Source organism: Petromyzon marinus (assembly GCF_048934315.1).
Source record: "Petromyzon marinus isolate PM22_M1 ecotype Great Lakes invasive population chromosome 80 unlocalized genomic scaffold, UKy_Petmar_22M1.pri1.0 chr80_unloc.1, whole genome shotgun sequence".
NCBI lineage: Eukaryota > Metazoa > Chordata > Hyperoartia > Petromyzontiformes > Petromyzontidae > Petromyzon > Petromyzon marinus.
The window spans coordinates 26,570-50,000 of NW_027422629.1; the positions used below are offsets into that span (position 1 = coordinate 26,570).

Sequence of the window (23,431 nt, forward strand, 5' to 3'; positions counted from 1 at the left end):
ATGGTGCTGATGATGATGATGATGCTGATGATTATGGTGGTGCTGATGATGATGATGATGGTGCTGATGATGATGATGGTGCTAATGATGATGGTGGTGCTGATGATGATGATGATGGTGCTGATGATGATGGTGGTGCTGATGATGATGGTGGTGCTGATGATGATGGTGGTGCTGATGATGATGGTGCTGATGATGATGATGGTGCTGATGATGATGGTGCTGATGATGATGGTGCTGATGATGATGATGGTGCTGATAATGTTGATGAAGATGATGATGGTGCTGATGATGATGATGATGCTGATGATGATGACTGTGCTGATGATGATGGTGCTGATGATGATGATGATGTTGTTGATGTTGATGATGTTGTTGATGATGCTGATGATGATGATGTTGAAGATGCTGCTGATGATGTTGATGATGATGGTGCTGATGGTGCTGATGATGTTCATGATGCTGATGATGATGTTGATGATGATGATGTTGATGATGTTGATGTGGTTGATGTTGATGATATGATGATGGTGATGATGTTGATGATGTTGATGTTGTTGAGATTGTTGATGTTGATGATGTTGATGATGATGATGCTGCTGATGATGATGCTGATGATGATGGTGCTGATGATGTTGTTGATGTTGATGATGTTGTTGATGATGATGATGTTGTTGATGTTGTTGATATTGATGATGATGTTGATGATATTGTTGATGTTGTTGATGTTGAGTGATGATGTTGAGTGATGATGTTGTTGATGATGTTGTTGATGTTGTTTATGTTGTTGATGTTGTTGTTGATGTTGGTGTTGTTGATGTTGAGTGATGATGTTGAGTGATGATGATGTTGTTGTTGATGTTGTTTATGTTGTTGTTGATGTTGTTGTTGTTGATGTTGTTGATGTTGATGTTGTTGTTGATGTTGTTGATGTTGTTGTTGATGTTGTTGATGTTGTTGTTGTTGTTGTTAATGTTGTTGTTGTTGATGTTGTTGTTGATGTTGTTGATGTTGTTGTTGTTGATGTTGTTGTTGTTGATGTTGTTGTTGATGATGTTGTTGTTGTTGATGTTGTTGTTGTTGATGTTGTTGATGTTGTTGTTGTTGATGTTGTTGTTGATGTTGTTGATGTTGTTGTTGTTGATGTTGTTGTTGATGTTGTTGTTGTTGATGATGTTGTTGTTGATGTTGTTGTTGTTGATGTTGTTGATGTTGTTGTTGATGATGTTGTTGTTGTTGATGATGTTGATGTTGTTGGTGTTGTTGATGTTGTTGTTGATGTTGATGATGATGTTGTTGTTGTTGTTGAGTGTTGTTGTTGTTGATGTTGTTGTTGTTGATGTTGTTGATGTTTATGATGTTGTTGTTGATGTTGATGATGATGTTGTTGTTGATGTTGTTGTTGTTGATGTTGTTGTTGTTGTTGATGATGTTGTTGATGTTGATGTTGTTGATGATGTTATTGTTGTTGATGTTGTTGTTGTTGATGTTGTTGTTGATGTTGTTGTCCACAGCTCTCCTCCAGCTCCGGGGAGACTCTGGGAGCTGACTCAGACTGCAGTAGCCAGGGAGGTCAAGGGGAGGGGCCTGTGGGGGGTCAAGGGGAGGGGCCTGTGGGGGGTCAAGGGGAGGGGCCTGTGGGGGTTCAACGGGAGGGGCCCGTGGGGGGTCAAGGGGTGGGGCCCGTGGGGGGGGGTCGAGTGGGGGCGGGGCCTGGCGGGGTCATGACCCCCGGCTTCAGGTCAACCCTGTCGGACAGCGACCTCCACACTGGCACCCTGGTGAGGAAACAACAACAACAACATCAACAACAACATTAACAACAACATCAACAACATTAACAACAACATCAACAACATTAACAACAACAACATTAACAACAACATCAACATCATCAACAACATCATCAACATCATCAACAACAACATCAACAACAACAACATCAACAACACCATTAACAACAACATTAACAACAACATCAACAACAACAACATCATAAACGACATCAACAACAACAACATCAACAACAACATTAACAACAACATTAACAACAACATCATTAACATTAACAACAACAACATTATCATTAACATCAACAACAACAACATTAACAACATTAACATCAACAACAACATTAACATCAACAACAACATTAACATCAACAACAACATTAACAACATCAACAACAACATTAACAACATCAACAACAACATTAACAACATCAACAACAACATCATCAACAACAACATCAACATCATCAACAACAACATCAACATCATCAACAACAACATCAACAACAACAACATCAACAACACCATTAACAACAACATTAACAACAACATCAACAACAACAACATCATAAACGACATCAACAACAACAACATTAACAACAACATTAACAACAACATCATTAACATTAACAACAACAACATTATCATTAACATCAACAACAACAACATTAACAACATTAACATCAACAACAACATTAACATCAACAACAACATTAACATCAACAACAACATTAACAACATCAACAACATTAACAACATCAACAACATCAACAACAACATTAACAACATCAACAACAACATCAACAACATTATCATTAACATCAACAACATCAACAACAACAACCACAACAACAACCACAACATTAACAACAACATCAACAACATTAACAACAACATCAACAACATCATTAACAACAACAACATCATCATTAACAACAACATCAACATTAACATCATCAACAACAACAACATCAACAACATTAACATCATCAACAACAACAACATCAACAACAACATCAACAACATCAAAATCAGTGTGATGTGGAGTGATGTGGAGTGATGTTTTTGATGTTGTTGATGTTGAGTGATGTTGATGTTGTTGATGTTGATGTTGAGTGATGTTGAGTGATGTTGATGTTGTTGATGTTGAGTGATGATGTTGATGTTGTTGATGTTGATTATTGATGTTGTTGATGTTGAGTGATGATGTTGATGTTGTTGATGTTGAGTGATGTGGAGTGATGTTTTTGATGTTGATGTTGAGTGATGTTGTTGATGTTGAGTGATGTTGAATGATATTGATGTTGTTGATGTTGATATTGAGTGATGATGTTGATGTTGTTGATGTTGTTGATGTGGAGTGATGTTGTTGATGTTGTTGAGTGATGTTGAGTGATGTTGAGCGATGTTGTTGTTGATGATGATGTTGTTGATTTGGAGTGATGTTGTTGATGTTGTTGGTGTTGTAGTTGATGTTGTTGATGATGTTGATGTTGTTGATGTGGAGTGATTTTGTTGATTTTGTTGATGTTGGTGATGATGTTGTTGAGTGATGTTGTTGATGTTCAGTGATGTTGTTGATGTTGTTGATGTTGTTGAGTGATGTTGTTGATGTTGATGTGGAGTGATGTTGATGTTGTTGTTGTTGTGGAGTGATGTTGATGTTGTTGTTGATGTTGTTGTTGATGTGGAGTGATGTTGTTGATGTTGTTGATGTTGTTGTTGATGTTGTTGTTGATGTTGATGATGTTGTTGATGTTGTTGAGTGATGTTGTTGAGTGATGTTGTTGATGTTGTTGTTGTTGAGTGATGTTGAGTGATGTTGTTGTTGATGATGTTGTTGATGTTGTTGAGTAATGTTGTTGATGTTGTTGTTGGTTTTGTTGTTGTTTTGTTGTTGTTGATGTTGTTGAGTAATGTTGTTGAGTAATGTTGTTGTTGTTTTGTTGTTGTTGTTGTTGTTGTTGATGTTGTTGATGTTGTTGAGTGATGTTGTTGATGTTGTTGTTGTTTTGTTGTTGTTGTTGTTGTGGAGGTGTCTGCGATGGAGCTGGGTGGATCTGAGCTCCGTGACCGCGACGCCACCAGAGTCTACCTCTACGAGGGCCTTCTGGGTAATCACATCATCACCATGACTACCATCACCATGACTACCATCACCATCACCATGACTACCATCACCATGACTACCATCACCATGACTACCATCACCATCACCATGACTACCATCACTACCATCACTACCATCACCACCAGAGTCTACCTCTACGAGGGCCTTCTGGGTAATCACATCATCACCATGACTACCATCACCATGACTACCATCACCATGACTACCATCACCATCACCATGACTACCATCACTACCATCACTACCATCACCACCAGAGTCTACCTCTACGAGGGCCTTCTGGGTAATCACATCATCACCATGACTACCATCACCATGACTACCATCACTACCATCACCATGACTACCATCACCATGACTACCATCACCATGACTACCATCACCATGACTACCATCACCATGACTACCATCACCACCAGAGTCTACCTCTACGAGGGCCTTCTGGGTAATCACATCACCATGACTACCATCACCATGACTACCATCACCATGACTACCATCACCATGACTACCATCACCATGACTACCATCACCATGACTACCATCACCACCAGAGTCTACCTCTACGAGGGCCTTCTGGGTAATCACATCATCACCATGACTACCATCACCATCACCATGACTACCATCACCATGACTACCATCACCATGACTACCATCACCATGACTACCATCACCATGACTACCATCACCACCAGAGTCTACCTCTACGAGGGCCTTCTGGGTAATCACATCACCATGACTACCATCACCATGACTACCATCACCATGACTACCATCACCATGACTACCATCACCATGACTACCATCACCATGACTACCATCACCACCAGAGTCTACCTCTACGAGGGCCTTCTGGGTAATCACATCATCACCATGACTACCATCACCATCACCATGACTACCATCACCATCACTACCATCACCATGACTACCATCACTACCATCACTAACATCACCACCAGAGTCTACCTCTACGAGGGCCTTCTGGGTAATCACATCATCACCATGACTACCATCACCATCACTACCATCACCATGACTACCATCACCATGACTACCATCACTACCATCACTACCATCACCACCAGAGTCTACCTCTACGAGGGCCTTCTGGGTAATCACATCATCACCATGACTACCATCACTATGACTACCATCACCATGACTACCATCACCATCACTACCATTACCATCACCATGACTACCATCACCATCACCATGACTACCATCACCATGACTACCATCACCATGACTACCATCACCATCACCACCAGAGTCTACCTCTACGAGGGCCTTCTGGGTAATCACATCACCATCACCATGACTACCATCACCATGACTACCATCACTGCCATCACTAACATCACCACCAGAGTCTACCTCTACGAGGGCCTTCTCGGTAATCACATCATCACCATGACTACCATCACCATGACTACCATCACTAACACCATCACTACCATGACTACCATCACCATGACTACCATCACTCACACCATCACTACCATCACCATGACTACCGTCACCATCACTACCATCACTACCATCACCATCACCACCAGAGTCTACCTCTACGAGGGCCTTCTGGGTAATCACATCACCATGACTACCATCACCATGACTACCATCACCATCACTACCATCACCATGACTACCATCACCACCAGAGTCTACCTCTACGAGGGCCTTCTGGGTAATCACATCACCATGACTACCATCACCATGACTACCATCACCACCATCACTAACACCATCACCACCATCACCACCATCACCATCATCACCACCATCATCATCACCACCATCACTACCATCTCCCTGTGTCTCCCTGCCTTTCTGTCTCTCCATGTCTCCGTGCCTCCGTGTATGTGTGTCTCCATGTGTCTCTGAGTCTGTGTGTCTCCATGTGTCTTCATGTGTCTTCATGTGTCCCCGTGTCTCCGTGTGTCCTCGTATCTCCGTGTCTAACGTGTCTACGTGTCTCCGTGTCCCTGTCTCTCCGTGTGTCTCCGTGTCCCCGTGTTTCCGTGTCCGTGTGTCTCCGTGTCTACGTGTGTTCCCGTGTCTACGTGTCCCCATGTGTCTCCGTGTTCCTGTGTGTCCCCGTGTCTCCGTGTCGCTGTGTCTGTGTGTCTCCGTGTGTCCCCATGTGTCTCCGTGTCCCTGTGTTCGTGTGTCCGTGTGTCTCCATGTGTCCGCGTGTCTACGTGTCCCCATGTGTCTCTGTGTCTCCGTGTCCCTGTCTCCGTGTGTCCCCATGTGTCTCCGTGTCTCCGTGTGTCTCCGCGTGTCCCCATGTGTCTCCGTGTGTCCCCATGTGTCTCCGTGTCTCCGTGTGTCTCCGCGTGTCCCCATGTGTCTCCGCGTGTCCCCATGTGTCTCCGTGTCTCTGTGTGTCTCCGTTTGTCTCCGTGTGTCTCCGCGTGTCTCCATGTGTCTCCGTGTCTCCGCGTCTCAGGGAGAGATCGCTTCTCCGTATGGGACCAGCTGGAGGAGGCTGCCATGGAAACATTCTCTCTGAGTAACCACGTTACCGTAGCAACCGTTTCCACGGACACCGCTGCTAGGATACCGTTTACCATGGCAACCAACGATGCGGCCAAACCAATGCGACTGTTACCGTGGCAACTGATGAAACGGCCAGGCCATAGCAACTGTTACCATGACAACTGATGATACATGCAGGCCGTAGGAACTGTAACCAAGCCCCCGCCCTCCCCCCGTTGCTAGGATACCGTTACCATGGTAACGCATTTTTTGCGGTGTCCGTACTTTGTGTTGCTGGTGACTCTGTGTTGCATGCTGTGTGTGTTGTGTTGTGGTGTCACTTTGTGTTGCTAGTGACTTTGTGTTGCATGCAGTGTGTGTTGTGACTTTGTGTTGCTAGTGACTTTATGTTGCTAGTGACTTTGTGTTGCATGCTGTGTGTGCTGTGTTGTGGTGTCACTTTGTGTTGCTAGTGACTTTGTGTTGCTAGTGACTTTGTGTTGCTAGTGACTTTGTGTTGCTAGTGACTTTGTGTTGCATGATGTGTGTTGTGACTTTGTGTTGCTAGTGACTTTGTGTTGCATGCTGTGTGTGCTGTGATGTGGTGTGACTTTGTGTTGCTAGTGACTTTGTGTTGCATGCAGTGTGTGTTGTGACTTTGTGTTGCTAGTGACTTTGTGTTGCTAGTGACTTTGTGTTGCATGCTGTGTGTGTTGTGGTGTGACTTTGTGTTGCTAGTGACTTTGTGTTGCTAGTGACTTTGTGTTGCATGCTGTGTGTGTTGTGTTGTGGTGTCACTTTGTGTTGCTAGTGACTTTGTGTTGCTAGTGACTTTGTGTTGCATGCTGTGTGTGTTGTGTTGTGGTGTCACTTTGTGTTGCTAGTGACTTTGTGTTGCTAGTGACTTTGTGTTGCATGCTGTGTGTGTTGTGTTGCTAGTGACTTTGTGTTGCTAGTGACTTTGTGTTGCTAGTGACTTTGTGTTGCATGCTGTGTGTGTTGTGGTGTCACTTTGTGTTGCTAGTGACTTTGTGTTGCTAGTGACTTTGTGTTGCATGCTGTGTGTGCTGTGTTGTGTTGCTAGTGACTTTGTGTTGCTAGTGACTTTGTGTTGCTAGTGACTTTGTGTCGTTCTGTGTGTGTTGTGTTGTGACTTTGTGTTGCTAGTGACTTTGTGTCGCTAGTGACTTTGTGTTGCTAGTGACTTTGTGTTGCTAGTGACTTTGTGTTGCATGCTGTGTGTGTTGTGTTGTGGTGTCACTTTGTGTTGCTAGTGACTTTGTGTTGTGTTGCTAGTGACTTTGTGTTGCTAGTGACTTTGTGTTGCTAGTGACTTTGTGTTGCTAGTGACTTTGTGTTGTGTTGCTAGTGACTTTGTGTTGCTAGTGACTTTGTGTTGTGTTGCTAGTGACTTTGTGTTGCTAGTGACTTTGTGTTGTGTTGCTAGTGACTTTGTGTTGCTAGTGACTTTGTGTTGCATGCTGTGTGTGCTGTGATGTGGTGTGACTTTGTGTTGCTAGTGACTTTGTGTTGTGTTGCTAGTGACTTTGTGTTGCTAGTGACTTTGTGTTGCATGATGTGTGTGTTGTGACTTTGTGTTGCTAGTGACTTTGTGTTGCATGCTGTGATGTGTTGTGACTTCGTGTTGCATAGTGAGTATATTATATTGATGAGTGAGTGGTGGTGAGTGAGTGAGTGGGTGAGTGCGTGGTGAGCGAGTGGGTGAGTAAGTGGGTGAGTGACTGCGTGGTGAGGGAGTGGGTGAGTGAGTGCGTGGTGAGCGAGTGGGTGAGTAAGTGCGGTGAGTGACTGCGTGGTGAGGGAGTGGGTGAGTGAGTGCGTGGTGAGCGAGTGGGTGAGTAAGTGCGGTGAGTGACTGCGTGGTGAGGGAGTGGGTGAGTGAGTGCGTGGTGAGCGAGTGGGTGAGTAAGTGCGGTGAGTGAGTGAGTCCGTGGTGAGCGGTGAGCGAGTGGGTGAGTGAGTGCGTGGGTGAGCGAGTGGGTGAGTAAGTGCGGTGAGTGTATGGTGAGCGAGTGGGTGAGTGAGTGAGCGAGTGGGTGAGCGAGTGGGTGAGTGAGTGAGTGGGTGAGTGGGTAAGTGAGTGCGTGGTGAGCGAGTGGGTGAGTGAGCGAGTGGGTGAGCGAGTGGGTGAGTGAGTGTGTGGTGAGGGAGTGGGCGAGTGAGTGGTGAGTGAGCGAGTGGGTGAGTGAGCGAGTGGGTGGTGAGTGAGCGAGTGGGTGGTGAGTGAGCGAGTGGGTGAGCGAGCGAGTGCGTGGTGAGTGTGTGGTGAGTGCGTGGTGAGTGTGTGGTGAGTGAGTGTATGGTGAGTGAGTGTGTGGTGAGTGTGGTGAGTGAGAGTGTGGTGAGTGTGTGGTGAGTGTGTGGTGAGTGAGTGGTGAGTGAGTGGTGAGTAAGTGTGGTGAGTGTGGTGAGTGAGTGGTGAGTGAGTGGTGAGTGAGTGGTGAGTAAGTGTGGTGAGTGTGGTGAGTGAGTGGTGAGTGAGTGTGGTGAGTGTGGTGAGTGAGTGTGGTGAGTGTGGTGAGTGAGTGGTGAGTAAGTGTGGTGAGTAAGTGTGGTGAGTGTGGTGAGTGTGGTGAGTGAGTGGTGAGTGAGTGGTGAGTGAGTGGTGAGTAAGTGTGGTGAGTGTGGTGAGTGTGTGGTGAGTGTGTGGTGAGTGAGTGGTGAGTGAGTGGTGAGTGTGGTGAGTGAGTGGTGAGTAAGTGAGTGTGGTGAGTGAGTGGTGAGTGAGTGGTGAGTAAGTGTGGTGAGTGAGTGGTGAGTAAGTGTGGTGAGTGAGTGGTGAGTGAGTGGTGAGTAAGTGTGGTGAGTGAGTGGTGAGTGTGGTGAGTGAGTGGTGAGTAAGTGAGTGTGGTGAGTGAGTGGTGAGTGAGTGGTGAGTAAGTGTGGTGAGTGAGTGGTGAGTAAGTGAGTGTGGTGAGTGGTGAGTGAGTGGTGAGTAAGTGTGGTGAGTGAGTGGTGAGTGTGGTGAGTGAGTGGTGAGTAAGTGAGTGTGGTGAGTGAGTGGTGAGTGAGTGGTGAGTAAGTGTGGTGAGTGAGTGGTGAGTAAGTGTGGTGAGTGTGGTGAGTGAGTGGTGAGTGAGTGGTGAGTAAGTGTGGTGAGTGTGGTGAGTGAGTGGTGAGTGAGTGGTGAGTAAGTGTGGTGAGTGAGTGGTGAGTGAGTGAGTGGTGAGTGAGTGAGTGGTGAGTGTGGTGAGTGAGTGGTGAGTAAGTGTGGTGAGTGAGTGGTGAGTAAGTGTGGTGAGTGAGTGGTGAGTGAGTGTGGTGAGTGAGTGGTGAGTAAGTGTGGTGAGTGAGTGGTGAGTGAGTGGTGAGTAAGTGAGTGTGGTGAGTGAGTGGTGAGTGAGTGTGGTGAGTGAGTGGTGAGTAAGTGTGGTGAGTGTGCCCTCAGGTAAGGAACGCTCCACGCTATGGGACCAGGCGGCCTTCTGGGAATCGGCCTTCCTGGACGCCGTCTCTCAGGAGAGGGAGGCCCTCGGCATGGACAGAGGCCTACGGGACATGATGGAGCGGTGAGCTCACCAACGACGCTCACCACCACCGCCACCGCCGCTCACCATCACCACCAACACCACTCACCAACGCCGCTCACCATCACCGCCGCCACTCACCATCGCCAACGACACTCACCACCACCGCCGCCGCTCACCAACGACACTCACCACCACCACCACCACAGCCGCCACTCACCATCACCGACTGCTCACCACCGCCGCCGCTCACCACCGTAGCTTCTCACCATCACCGCCGCTCACCACCGTAGCCGCTCACCAACATCACCGCCGCTCACCACCGTAGCTTCTCACCATCACCGCCGCTCACCACCGTAGCTTCTCACCATCACCGCCGCTCACCACCGTAGCTTCTCACCATCACCGCCGCTCACCACCGTAGCTTCTCACCATCACCGCCGCTCACCACCGTAGCTTCTCACCATCACCGCCGCTCACCAACACCGCCGCCGCTCACCACCGTAGCTTCTCACCATCACCGCCGCTCACCACCGTAGCTGCTCACCATCACCGCCGCTCACCAACACCGCTCACCGCCAGCATTCCTAGGGGAGAGACCTCCTGTCTGTGGTAACTGTGGTGACGGTAACCGTGGTGACGGTGACCGTGGTGACGGTAACCGTGGTGATGGTAATCGTGGTGACGGTAACCGTGGTGACGCTGCAGGTACTCGTCGCTAGGGGAGAGCGAGAGGAAGAGGCTGGAGGAGGAGGAGGACCACCTCCTGTCTGTGCTGCTACACAACATGGTGGCATTCATGAACGTCATGAAGGTGACGGGGGACGGGTGGTGGTGCTGGTGGTAGTGGCATTGGTGCTGGTGGTGGTGGTAGTGACATTGGTGGTGGTGGTGGTGACATTGGTGGTGGTGGTGACATTGGTGGTGGTGGTGGTGACATGGATGGTGGCATTGGTGGTGGTGGTGGTGACATTGGTGGTGGTGGTGGTGGTGACATTGGTGGTGACATTGATGGTGACATTGGTGGTGGTGGTGACATTGGTGGTGGTGGTGCTGGTGACATTGGTGGTGGTAGTGGTGACATTGGTGGTGGTGGTGGTGGTGGTAGTGACATTGATGGTGGTGGTGGTGACATTGATGGTGACATTGGTGGTGGTGGTGGTGACATTGATGGTAGTGGTGGTGACATTGGTGGTGGTGGTGACATTGATGGTGACATTGGTGGTGGTGGTGGTGGTGACATTGATGGTAGTGGTGGTGACATTGGTGGTGGTGGTGACATTGATGGTGGTGGTGGTGACATTGGTGGTGGTGGTGGTGACATTGATGGTGGTGGTGACATTGATGGTGGTGGTGGTGACATTGGTGATGGTGACATTGATGGTGGTGGTGGCATTGGTGGTGGTGGTGTTGGTGGTGACATTGGTGGTGGTGGTGGTGACATTGATGGTGGGGGTGGTTGTAGTTGTAGCGGTTGTTGTAGTTGTTGTGGTGGTATTGATTGTTGTTGTGGTGCTTGTTGTGGTGATGATGGTTGTTGTGTTGGTGGTTGTGGTGATGGTGGTTGTTGTGTTGGTGGTTGTGGTGGTGGCAATGGTTGTTGTTGTGGTGGTTATTGTGTTGGTTGTTGTGGTGGTGGTGGTGGTTGTTGTGGTGGTGGTAATAGTTGTTGTGGTGGTGGTAATGGTTGTTGTTGTGGTGGTTATTGTGTTGGTTGTTGTGGTGGTGGTATTGATTGTTGTGGTGGTGGTTGTTCTAGTAATGGTTGTTGTTGTGGTTATTGTGTTGGTTGTTGTGGTGGTGGTTGTTGTGGTGGTATTGATTGTTGTTGTGGTGGTTGTTGTGGTGGTGGTTGTTGTGGTGATGGTTGTTGTTGTGGTGGTGATGGTTGTTGTTGTGGTGGTGATGATTGTTGTGGTGGTGATGGTTGTTGTTGTGGTGGTGATGGTTGTTGTGGTGGTGATGGTGGTTGTTGTTGTGGTGGTGATGGTGGTTGTTGTTGTGGTGGTGATGGTTGTTGTGGTGGTGATGGTTGTTGTGGTGGTGGTTGTTGTTGTGGTGGTGATGGTTGTTGTGGTGATGGTTGTTGTTGTTGTTGTGGTGGTGGTGATGGTTGTTGTGGTGGTGGTGGTGATGATGGTTGTTGTTGTGGTGGTGATGGTGGTTGTTGTTGTGGTGGTGATGGTTGTTGTGGTGGTGATGATTGTTGTTGTGGTGGTGGTTGTTGTGGTGGTGGTGGTTGTTGTGGTGGTGGTGATGGTTGTTGTGGTGATGGTAATTGTTGTTGTGGTGGTGATGGTTGTTGTGGTGATGGTTGTTGTTGTTGTTGTGGTGGTGGTGATGGTGGTTGTTGTTGTGTGGGTGATGGTTGTTGTGGTGATGGTTGTTGTGGTGGTGGTGGTTGTTGTGGTGATGGTTGTTGTGGTGGTGGTGATGGTGGTGGTGATGGTTGTTGTGGTGGTGATGGTTGTTGTTGTTGTTGTGGTGGTGGTGATGGTTGTTGTGGTAGTGGTGGTGGTGGTGGTGGTGATGGTTGTTGTGGTGGTGATGGTGGTTGTTGTTGTGGTGGTGCTTGTTGTGGTGGTGATGGTTGTTGTGGTGATGGTTGTTGTTGTTGTTGTGGTGATGGTTGTTGTGGTGGTGGTGATGGTTGTTGTGGTGATGGTTGTTGTGGTGGTGGTGATGGTTGTTGTTGTGGTGGTGATGGTTGTTGTGGTGATGGTTGTTGTGGTGATGGTTGTTGTGGTGGTGGTGGTGATGGTTCAGGTGGATGGCACAGACATGAGGAGGAAAGTGCGCAGACTTCTGGGGAAATCTCACGTGGGACTCACTCACTCCCAGCGCATCAACGAGCTCCTAGACTCACTCACAGAGCCGGTACTCACCACTCACTCACCACTCACTCACCACTCACTCACTCACCACTCACTCACTCAGCCACTCACTCACCACGCTCACCACTCACTCACCACTCACTCACCACTCACTCACTCAGCCACTCACCACTCACTCACTCAGCCACTCACTCACTCAGCCACTCACTCACCACTCAGCCACTCACTCAGCCACTCACTCACCACTCACTCACTCACCACTCACTCACTCACTCACCACTCACTCACTCAGCCACTCACTCACCACTCAGCCACTCACTCAGCCACTCACTCACTCACCACTCACTCACCACTCACTCACTCACTCACCACTCACTCACCACTCACTCACTCACCACTCACTCACTCAGCCACTCAGCCACTCACTCACTCAGCCACTCACTCACTCAGCCACTCACTCACTCACTCACCACTCACTCACCCACTCAGCCACTCACTAAATCACTCAGCCACCCACTCACTCACTCAGCCACTCACTCACCACTCATTCACTCACTCAGCCACTCACTCACCACTCACTCACTCACCCACCCACTCACTCACCACTCACTCACCACTCACTCACTCACCACTCACTCACTCCCAGCGCATCAACGAGCTCCTAGACTCACTCACAGAGCCGGTACTCAGCCACTCACTCACCACTCACTCACTCACCACTCACTCACTCACCCACTCATTCACTCACTCAGCCACTCACTCACCACTCACTCACTCACCACTCACTCACTCACTCACCCACTCACTCACCCACTCACTCACTCACCCACTCACTCACTCAGCCACTCACTCACTCAGCCACTCACACACTCACTCACTCAGCCACTCACTCACTCAGCCACTCACTCACTCAGCCACTCACTCACTCACCCACTCACTCACTCAGCCACTCACTCACTCACTCAGCCACTCACTCACTCAGCCACTCACCACTCACTCACCACTCACTCACTCACCACTCACTCACTCAGCCACTCACCACTCACTCACTCACCACTCACTCACTCAGCCACTCACTCACTCACTCAGCCACTCACTCACTCAGCCACTCACTCACCCACTCACTCACTCACTCAGCCACTCACTCACTCAGCCACTCACTCACTCACTCACCCACTCACTCACCCACTCACTCAGCCACTCACTCACTCAGCCACTCAGCCACTCACTCACTCAGCCACTCACTCACTCAGCCACTCACTCATCCACTCACTCACCCACTCACTCAGCCACTCACTCACTCAGCCACTCAGCCACTCACTCACTCAGCCACTCACTCACTCAGCCACTCACTCACTCAGCCACTCACTCAGCCACTCACTCAGCCACTCACTCAGCCACTCACTCACTCACTCAGCCACTCACTCACTCAGCCACTCACTCACCCACTCAGCCACTCACTCACTCGCTCAGCCACTCACTCACCCACTCACTCAGCCACTCACTCACTCACTCAGCCACTCACTCAGCCACTCAGCCACTCACTCAGCCACTCACTCACCCACTCAGCCACTCACTCACTCACTCACCACTCACTCACCACTCACTCACTCACTCAGCCACTCACTCACCACTCACTCACCACTCACTCACTCACCACTCACTCACTCACCACTCACTCACCACTCACTCACTCACTCACCACTCACTCACTCACCACTCACCCACTCACTCACCCACTCAGCCACTCACTCACTCACCCACTCACTCAGCCACTCACTCACTCAGCCACTCACTCAGCCACTCACCCACACACCACTCACTCACTCAGCCAATCACTCACTCAGCCACTCACTCACTCAGCCACTCACTCACTCTCCCACTCAGCCACCCACTCACTCACTCAGCCACTCACTCACTCACTCAGCCACTCACTCAGCCACTCACTCACTCAGCCACTCACTCAGCCACTCACCCACACACCACTCACTCACTCAGCCAATCACTCACTCAGCCACTCACTCACTCAGCCACTCACTCACTCACCCACTCAGCCACCCACTCACTCACTCACCCACTCACTCAGCCACTCACTCACTCACCACTCACTCACTCAGCCACTCACTCACTCAGCCACTCACTCACTCACCCACTCAGCCACTCACTCACTCACTCAGCCACCCACTCACTCACTCACCCACTCACTCAGCCACTCACTCACTCACTCACCACTCACTCACCCACTCAGCCACTCACTAACTCACTCAGCCACCCACTCACTCACTCACCACTCATTCACTCACTCAGCCACTCACTCACCACTCACTCACTCACTCACCCACCCACTCACTCACCACTCACTCACCACTCACTCACCACTCACTCACTCACTCAGCCACTCACTCACCACTCACTCACTCCCAGCGCATCAACGAGCTCCTAGACTCACTCACAGAGCCGGTACTCAGCCACTCACTCACCACTCACTCACTCACCACTCACTCACTCACCCACTCACTCACTCACTCACCCACTCACTCACTCACTCACCCACTCACTCACTCAGCCACTCACTCACTCAGCCACTCACACACTCACTCACTCAGCCACTCACTCACTCAGCCACTCACTCACTCAGCCACTCACTCACTCACCCACTCACTCACTCAGCCACTCACTCACTCACTCAGCCACTCACTCACTCAGCCACTCACCACTCACTCACTCACTCACCACTCACTCACTCACCACTCACTCACTCACTCAGCCACTCACCACTCACTCACTCACCACTCACTCACTCAGCCACTCACTCACTCACTCAGCCACTCACTCACTCAGCCACTCACTCACCCACTCACTCAGCCACTCACTCACTCAGCCACTCAGCCACTCACTCACTCAGCCACTCACTCACTCAGCCACTCACTCATCCACTCACCCACCCACTCACTCAGCCACTCACTCACTCAGCCACTCAGCCACTCACTCACTCAGCCACTCACTCACTCAGCCACTCACTCAGCCACTCACTCACTCAGCCACTCAGCCACTCACTCACTCAGCCACTCACTCACTCAGCCACTCACTCACTCAGCCACTCACTCAGCCACTCACTCAGCCACTCACTCACTCACTCAGCCACTCACTCACTCAGCCACTCACTCACCCACTCAGCCACTCACTCACTCACTCAGCCACTCACTCACCCACTCACTCAGCCACTCACTCACTCACTCAGCCACTCACTCAGCCACTCACTCAGCCACTCACTCAGCCACTCACTCAGCCACTCACTCAGCCACTCACTCACCCACTCAGCCACTCACTCACTCAGCCACTCACTCACCCACTCACTCACCCACTAATTGTGGGTGTGGTACTTAATGTAGTTAACGTGGTAGCATTAACGTGGTAGTTAATGAGGTAGTTAACGTGGTAGCGTTAATGTGGTAGCGTTAACGTGGTAGTTAATGAGGTAGTTAACGTGGTAGTTGACGTGGTAGTTAATGAAATAGTTAAGGAGGTAGTTGAGGAGGTAGTTAATGAGGTAGTCACCGTGGTAGCCGAGGTAGTTAATGAGGTAGTTAACGAGGTAGTTGAGGAGGTAGTTAATGAGGTAGTTGATGAGGTAGTTGATGAGGTAGTTAATGAGGTAGTCACCGTGGTAGTTGAGGAGGTAGTTAAGGAGGTAGTTAATGAGGTAGTTGATGAGGTAGTTGATGAGGTAGTTGATGAGGTAGTTTAGGAAGTTGAGGAGGTAGTTAATGAGGTAGTTGAGGAGGTAGTTAATGAGGTAGTTAATGAGGTAGTTGATGAGGTAGTTGACCAAGTAGTTGATGAGGTAGTCGCCGTGGTAGTTAGGTAGTTAATGAGGTAGTTTAGTTAATGAGGTAGTTGATGAGGTAGTTAACGAGGTAGTTGAGGAGGTAGTTAATGAGGTAGTCACCGTGGTAGTTGAGGAGGTAGTTGATGAGGTAGTTGATGAGGTAGTCGCCGTGGTAGTTAGGTAGTTGATGAGGTAGTTTAGTTAATGAGGTAGTTGATGAGGTAGTTGACGAGGTAGTTGATGAGGTAGTTAGGTAGTTGACGAGGTAGTTGATGAGGTAGTTGACGAGGTAGTTGACGAGGTAGTTGATGAGGTAGTTGATGAGGTAGTCGCCGTGTTTGTGTTGCAGAGTTCGCGCTGCGTGCGACTGAAACAACGACCCAGCCGTCAGCTGAAGAAGCAGACGTTTGTGGTGCATTCTGGGACAGACACGGACGGGGACATGTACTTCATGGAGGTACCAACATCACGTACCACCACCATCATCATCACGTACCATCATCACCACCATCACCACCATCACTAGCCGTCAGCTGAAGAAGCAGACGTTTGTGGTGCATTCTGGGACAGACACGGACGGGGACATGTACTTCATGGAGGTACCAACATCATCACGTACCACCACCATCATCACGTACCATCATCACCACCATCACCACCATCACTAGCCGTCAGCTGAAGAAGCAGACGTTTGTGGTGCATTCTGGGACAGACACGGACGGGGACATGTACTTCATGGAGGTACCAACATCATCACGTACCACCACCATCATCACGTACCATCATCACCACCATCACCACCATCACTAGCCGTCAGCTGAAGAAGCAGACGTTTGTGGTGCATTCTGGGACAGACACGGACGGGGACATGTACTTCATGGAGGTACCAACATCACCATCACGTACCATCATCATCACGTACCATCACCACCACCATCACCACCATCACCACCATCACTAGCCGTCAGCTGAAGAAGCAGACATTTGTGGTGCATTCTGGGACAGACACGGACGGGGACATGTACTTCATGGAGGTACCAACATCACGTACCACCACCATCATCATCACGTACCATCATCACCACCATCACCACCATCACTAGCCGTCAGCTGAAGAAGCAGACATTTGTGGTGCATTCTGGGACAGACACGGACGGGGACATGTACTTCATGGAGGTACCAACATCACGTACCACCACCACCAACATCATCACGTAGCATCATCATCACGTACCATCACCACCACCATCACCAACATCACCACCACCATCACCACCACCATCACCACCATCACCACCATCACCACCACCATCACCATCACCACCACCATCACCACCATCACCACCACCATCACCACCACCATCACCACCACCATCACCACCATCACTAGCCGTCAGCTGAAGAAGCAGACATTTGTGGTGCATTCTGGGACAGACACGGACGGGGACATGTACTTCATGGAGGTACCAACATCACGTACCACCACCATCATCATCACGTACCATCATCACCACCATCACCACCATCACTAGCCGTCAGCTGAAGAAGCAGACATTTGTGGTGCATTCTGGGACAGACACGGACGGGGACATGTACTTCATGGAGGTACCAACATCACGTACCACCACCATCATCATCACGTACCATCATCACCACCATCACCACCATCACTAGCCGTCAGCTGAAGAAGCAGACGTTTGTGGTGCATTCTGGGACAGACACGGACGGGGACATGTACTTCATGGAGGTACCAACATCACGTACCACCACCATCATCACGTACCATCATCACCACCATCACCACCATCACTAGCCGTCAGCTGAAGAAGCAGACATTTGTGGTGCATTCTGGGACAGACACGGACGGGGACATGTACTTCATGGAGGTACCAACATCACGTACCACCACCATCATCATCACGTACCATCATCACCACCATCACCACCATCACTAGCCGTCAGCTGAAGAAGCAGACATTTGTGGTGCATGCTGGGACAGACACGGACGGGGACATGTACTTCATGGAGGTACCAACATCACGTACCACCACCATCATCACGTACCATCATCACCACCATCATCACCATCACTAGCCGTCAGCTGAAGAAGCAGACATTTGTGGTGCATTCTGGGACAGACACGGACGGGGACATGTACTTCATGGAGGTACCAACATCACGTACCACCACCACCATCATCACGTACCATCATCACCACCATCACCACCATCACTAGCCGTCAGCTGAAGAAGCAGACATTTGTGGTGCATGCTGGGACAGACACGGACGGGGACATGTACTTCATGGAGGTACCAACATCACCATCACGTACCATCATCATCACGTACCATCACCACCACCATCACCAACATCACCAACATCATCATCACGTACCACCATCACGTACCACCACCACCATCACGTACCACCATCACCACCACCATCACGTACCACCATCACGTACCACCACCATCATCACGTACCACCATCATCACACCACCATCATCACGTACCATCATCACACACACCACCACCATCATCACCACCATCACCACCACCACCATCACGTACCACCACCACCACCACACCACCCACATCACCACCACCGACACCCACACCACCACCACCGTGTGTGTGTGTGTGTTCTTCCCGTGCGTGTGTGTGCATGTGTATGTGTGTGTGTGTGCATGTGTGTGTGTGGGGGGGCCTTCATAGGTGCTCGCTAACAGCACTTGCCCCTACAGTCTGTTAAGGCTATATGGGGGATCTTTATCTTTGTGTGGGGAGCGGTAGTGTAGTGGTTAGCGCTACGCTGCGCTATGAACCTGGCGACCCGGGTTCGATTCCCGCTCACGGCCAACACCAGTGACGATTATCTGAACCGGTCCCGGGCCTCTCCTAGGTCGACTCAGCCTCAAATGAGTACCTGGTGCAGTGTGCAAAAAAAACATCGCCACTGGGGAGACAAAGGCGGTCGGGCGTGGTGCTGGCCACCCACCCCCTGGTGTACCATTACTCGCTAACAGCACTTGCCCCTACAGTCTGTTAAGGCTATATGGGGGATCTTTGTGTGCGCGTGTGTGTGTGTCCCCTGTGTGTGTGTGTAGCGTGTGTGTGTGTACCCTGTGTGTACACTGTGTGTGTGTGTGTACCCTGTGTGTGTGTGTACCGTGTGTGTGTGTGTACCCTGTGTGTGTACACACTGTGTGTGTGTGTACCGTGTGTGTGTGTACCCTGTGTGTGTGTGTGTAACCTGTGTGTGTGTACCCTGTGTGTGTACACACTGTGTATGTGTGTGTACACACTGTGTGTGTACCCTGTGTGTGTGTGTAACCTGTGTGTGTGTGTACCCTGTGTGTGTGTGTACCCTGTATGTGTGTAACCTGTGTGTGTGTGTACCCTGTGTGTGTACCCTGTGTGTACCCTGTGTGTGTACCCTGTGTGTGTACACTGTGTGTGTCCCCTGTGTGTGTACCCTGTGTGTGTACACTGTGTGTGTCCCCTGTGTGTGTGTGTGTACCCTGTGTGTGTGTGTGTGTACCCTGTGTGTGTGTGTACCCTGTGTGTACCCTGTGTGTATGTGTACACTGTGTGTGTGTGTACCCTGTGTGTGTGGCCTGTGTGTGTGTGTGTGTGTACCCTGTGTGTGTACCCTGTGTGTGTACCCTTTGTGTGTACCCTGTATGTACACTGTGTGTGTGTCCCCTGTGTGTGTGTGTGTACCATGTGTGTGTGTGTGTACCCTGTGTGTGTGTGTACCCTGTGTGTACCCTGTGTGTATGTGTACACTGTGTGTGTGTGTACCCTGTGTGTGTACCCTGTGTGTACCCTGTGTGTACCCTGTGTGTGTGTACACTGTGTGTGTACCCTGTGTATGTGTGTACACTGTGTGTGTACCCTGTGTGTACCCTGTGTGTGTGTGTACCCTGTGTGTACCCTGTGTGTGTACCCTGTGTGTGTGTACCCTGTGTGTGTGTGTACACTGTGTGTGTGTACCCTGTGTGTGTGTGTGTACACTGTGTGTGTACCCTGTGTGTGTACCCTGTGTGTGTGTGTACCCTGTGTGTGTACCCTGTGTGTGTGTGTACCCTGTGTGTGTGTACCCTGTGTGTGTGTACCCTGTGTGTACACTGTGTATGTACACTGTGTGTGTACCCTGTGTGTGTGGCCTGTGTGTGTGTGTGTGTACCCTGTGTGTGTACCCTGTGTGTGTGTACCCTGTGTGTACACTGTGTGTATACACTGTGTGTGTGTGCCCTGTGTGTGTGTGTGTACACTGTGTGTGTATACACTGTGTGTGTGTACCCTGTGTGTGTGTGTACACTGTGTGTGTATACACTGTGTGTGTATACCCTGTGTGTGTGTGTGTACACTGTGTGTGTGTGCCCTGTGTGTGTGTGTATACACTGTGTGTGTATACACTGTGTGTGTGTACCATGTGTGTGTGTGTGTACCCTGTGTGTGTGTACCATGTGTGTGTAGGTGTGTACACTGTGTGTATACACTGTGTGTGTACCCTGTGTGTGTACCATGTGTGTGTGTGTGTACACTGTGTGTGTGTGTACCATGTGTGTGTGTGTACACTGTGTGTGTGTACACTGTGTGTATACATTGTGTGTGTGTACCCTGTGTGTGTGTATACACTGTGTGTGTGTACCCTGTATGTACCCTGTATGTGCCCTGTGTGTACCCTGTGTGTGTATACACTGTGTGTATACACTGTGTGTGTGTACCCTGTATGTGCCCTGTGTATACACTGTGTGTGTGCCCTGTGTGTGTATACACTGTGTGTGTATACACTGTGTGTGTGTATACCCTGTGTGTGTGTATACCCTGTGTGTGTATACACTGTGTGTGTGTACCCTGTGTGTATACACTGTGTGTAGGTGTATACACTGTGTGTGTGTACCCTGTGTGTAGGTGTATACACTCTGTGTGTGTGTACACTGTGTGTGTGTGTACCATGTGTGTGTGCCCTGTGTATGTACCCTGTGTGTGTACACTGTGTATACCCTGTGTGTGTGTGTACCCTGTGTGTGTGTGTACCCTGTGTGTGTACACTGTGTGTGTATACACTGTGTGTGTACACTGTGTGTGTACACTGTGTAGGTGTGTACCCTGTGTGTCTACACTGTGTGTGTATACACTGTGTGTGTACCATGTGTGTGTACCATGTGTGTGTGTGTGCCCTGTGTGTGTACCCTGTGTGTGTGTACCCTGTGTGTGTATACACTGTGTGTAGGTGTATATACTGTGTGTGTATACACCCTGTGTGTGTGCCCTGTGTGTGTATACACTGTGTGTGTGTGCCCTGTGTGTGTACCCTGTGTGTGTATACACTGTGTGTGTATGTACTGTGTGTATACACCCTGTGTGTGTGCCCTGTGTAGGTGTGCGAGGACTGCATCGTGCTGCGGTCAGGCTTGGGCACGGCCTACGAGCGCTGGTGGTTTGAGAAGCTCATCAACATGACCTACTGCCCCAAGACTCGGGTGCTGTGCCTGTGGAGGAGACACGGGGCAGAGACGCAGCTCAACAAGTTCTATACCAAGAAGGTGTGTGTCTGTGTGGCGGTGTGTGTGTGTCTGTGTGTGTCTGTGTGTGTGTGTGGAGGAGACACGGGGCAGAGACGCAGCTCAACAAGTTCTATACCAAGAAGGTGTGTGTCTGTGTGTGTGGCGGTGTGTGTGTGTCTGTGTGTGTGTGTGTGTCTGTGTGTGTGTCTGTGTGTGTGTCTGTGTGTGTGTGTCAGTGTGTGTGTCTGTGTGTGTCTCTGTGTGTCTATGTGTCTGTGTGTGTCTGTGTGTGTCTCTGTGTGTGTGTCTATGTGTGTGTCTATGTGTGTCTCTGTGTGTGTGTGTCTCTGCCTGTGGAGGAGACACGGGGCAGAGAAGCAGCTCAACAAGTTCTATACCAAGAAGGTGTGTGTCTGTGTGTGGCGGTGTGTGTGTCTGTGTGTCTGTGTGTCTGTGTCTATGTGTGTGTGTGTGTCTGTGTGTGTCTGTGTGTCTATGTGTGTCTCTGCCTGTGGAGGAGACACGGGGCAGAGACGCAGCTCAACAAGTTCTATACCAAGAAGGTGTGTCTGTGTCTCTGTCTGTGTCTGTGTGTCTGTGTGTGTGTGTGTGTCTGTGTGTGTGTGTGTGTGTGTCTGTGTGTGTGTGTGGAGGAGACACGGGGCAGAGACGCAGCTCAACAAGTTCTATACCAAGAAGGTGTGTGTCTGTGTGTGTGTGTCTGTGTGTGTGTCTCTGTCTGTGTGTGTGTCTGTGTGTGTCTGTGTGTGTGTCTGTGTGTGTGTGTGGAGGAGACACGGGGCAGAGACGCAGCTCAACAAGTTCTATACCAAGAAGGTGTGTGTGTGTGTCTGTGTGTCTCTGTCTGTGTGTGTGTGTGTCTGTGTGTGTGTCTGTGTGTGTGTTTGGAGGAGACACGGGGCAGAGACGCAGCTCAACAAGTTCTATACCAAGAAGGTGTGTGTCTGTGTGTGGCGGTGTGTGTCTGTGTGTGTGTCTGTGTGTCTGTGTGTGTGTGTGTGTCTGTGTGTCTGTGTGTGTGTGTCTGTGTGTGTGTGTGTCTCTGTCTATGTGTGTCTGTGCCTGTGGAGGAGACACGGGGCAGAGACGCAGCTCAACAAGTTCTATACCAAGAAGGTGTGTGTGTCTGTGTGTGTCTGTGTGTGTCTGTGTCTGTGTGTGTGTGTCTGTGTGTGTGTGTCTGTGTGTGTCTGTGCGTGTGGAGGAGACACGGGGCAGAGACGCAGCTCAACAAGTTCTATACCAAGAAGGTGTGTGTGTCTGTGTGTGTCTCTGTGTGTCTCTGTCTGTGTGTGTGTCTGTGTGTGTGTTTGGAGGAGACACGGGGCAGAG

General features: G+C 49.7%; 2 protein-coding genes across 4 annotated transcripts in view; both read left to right on the forward strand.

Annotated features, from left to right (window-relative positions):
- The window catches only part of LOC142908330 (uncharacterized), a 30,022-nt gene extending 26,114 nt beyond the window's left edge, over nucleotides 1–3,908 (forward strand). The window contains exons 5-6 of the mRNA XM_076058876.1: nucleotides 1,515–1,781; nucleotides 3,879–3,908. Coding sequence (XP_075914991.1) covers nucleotides 1,515–1,781; nucleotides 3,879–3,908 — 297 coding nt within the window. The remainder of the gene's footprint in view (nucleotides 1–1,514; nucleotides 1,782–3,878) is intronic.
- A 2-nt stretch (nucleotides 3,909–3,910) lies between these two features.
- Nucleotides 3,911–23,431, forward strand: part of LOC116958715 (uncharacterized) — a 67,691-nt gene continuing 48,170 nt past the window's right edge. For 2 of the 3 annotated variants that reach the window (XM_076058853.1, XM_076058855.1), the window contains exons 1-7: nucleotides 3,911–5,617; nucleotides 6,383–6,445; nucleotides 9,821–9,941; nucleotides 10,608–10,713; nucleotides 12,666–12,776; nucleotides 16,912–17,019; nucleotides 21,953–22,117. In XM_076058853.1, the coding sequence (XP_075914968.1) occupies nucleotides 3,922–5,617; nucleotides 6,383–6,445; nucleotides 9,821–9,941; nucleotides 10,608–10,713; nucleotides 12,666–12,776; nucleotides 16,912–17,019; nucleotides 21,953–22,117 (2,370 nt within the window). In that variant the 5' untranslated portion in view covers nucleotides 3,911–3,921. The remainder of the gene's footprint in view (nucleotides 5,618–6,382; nucleotides 6,446–9,820; nucleotides 9,942–10,607; nucleotides 10,714–12,665; nucleotides 12,777–16,911; nucleotides 17,020–21,952; nucleotides 22,118–23,431) is intronic. The other variant, XM_076058854.1, reaches the window with a different exon arrangement.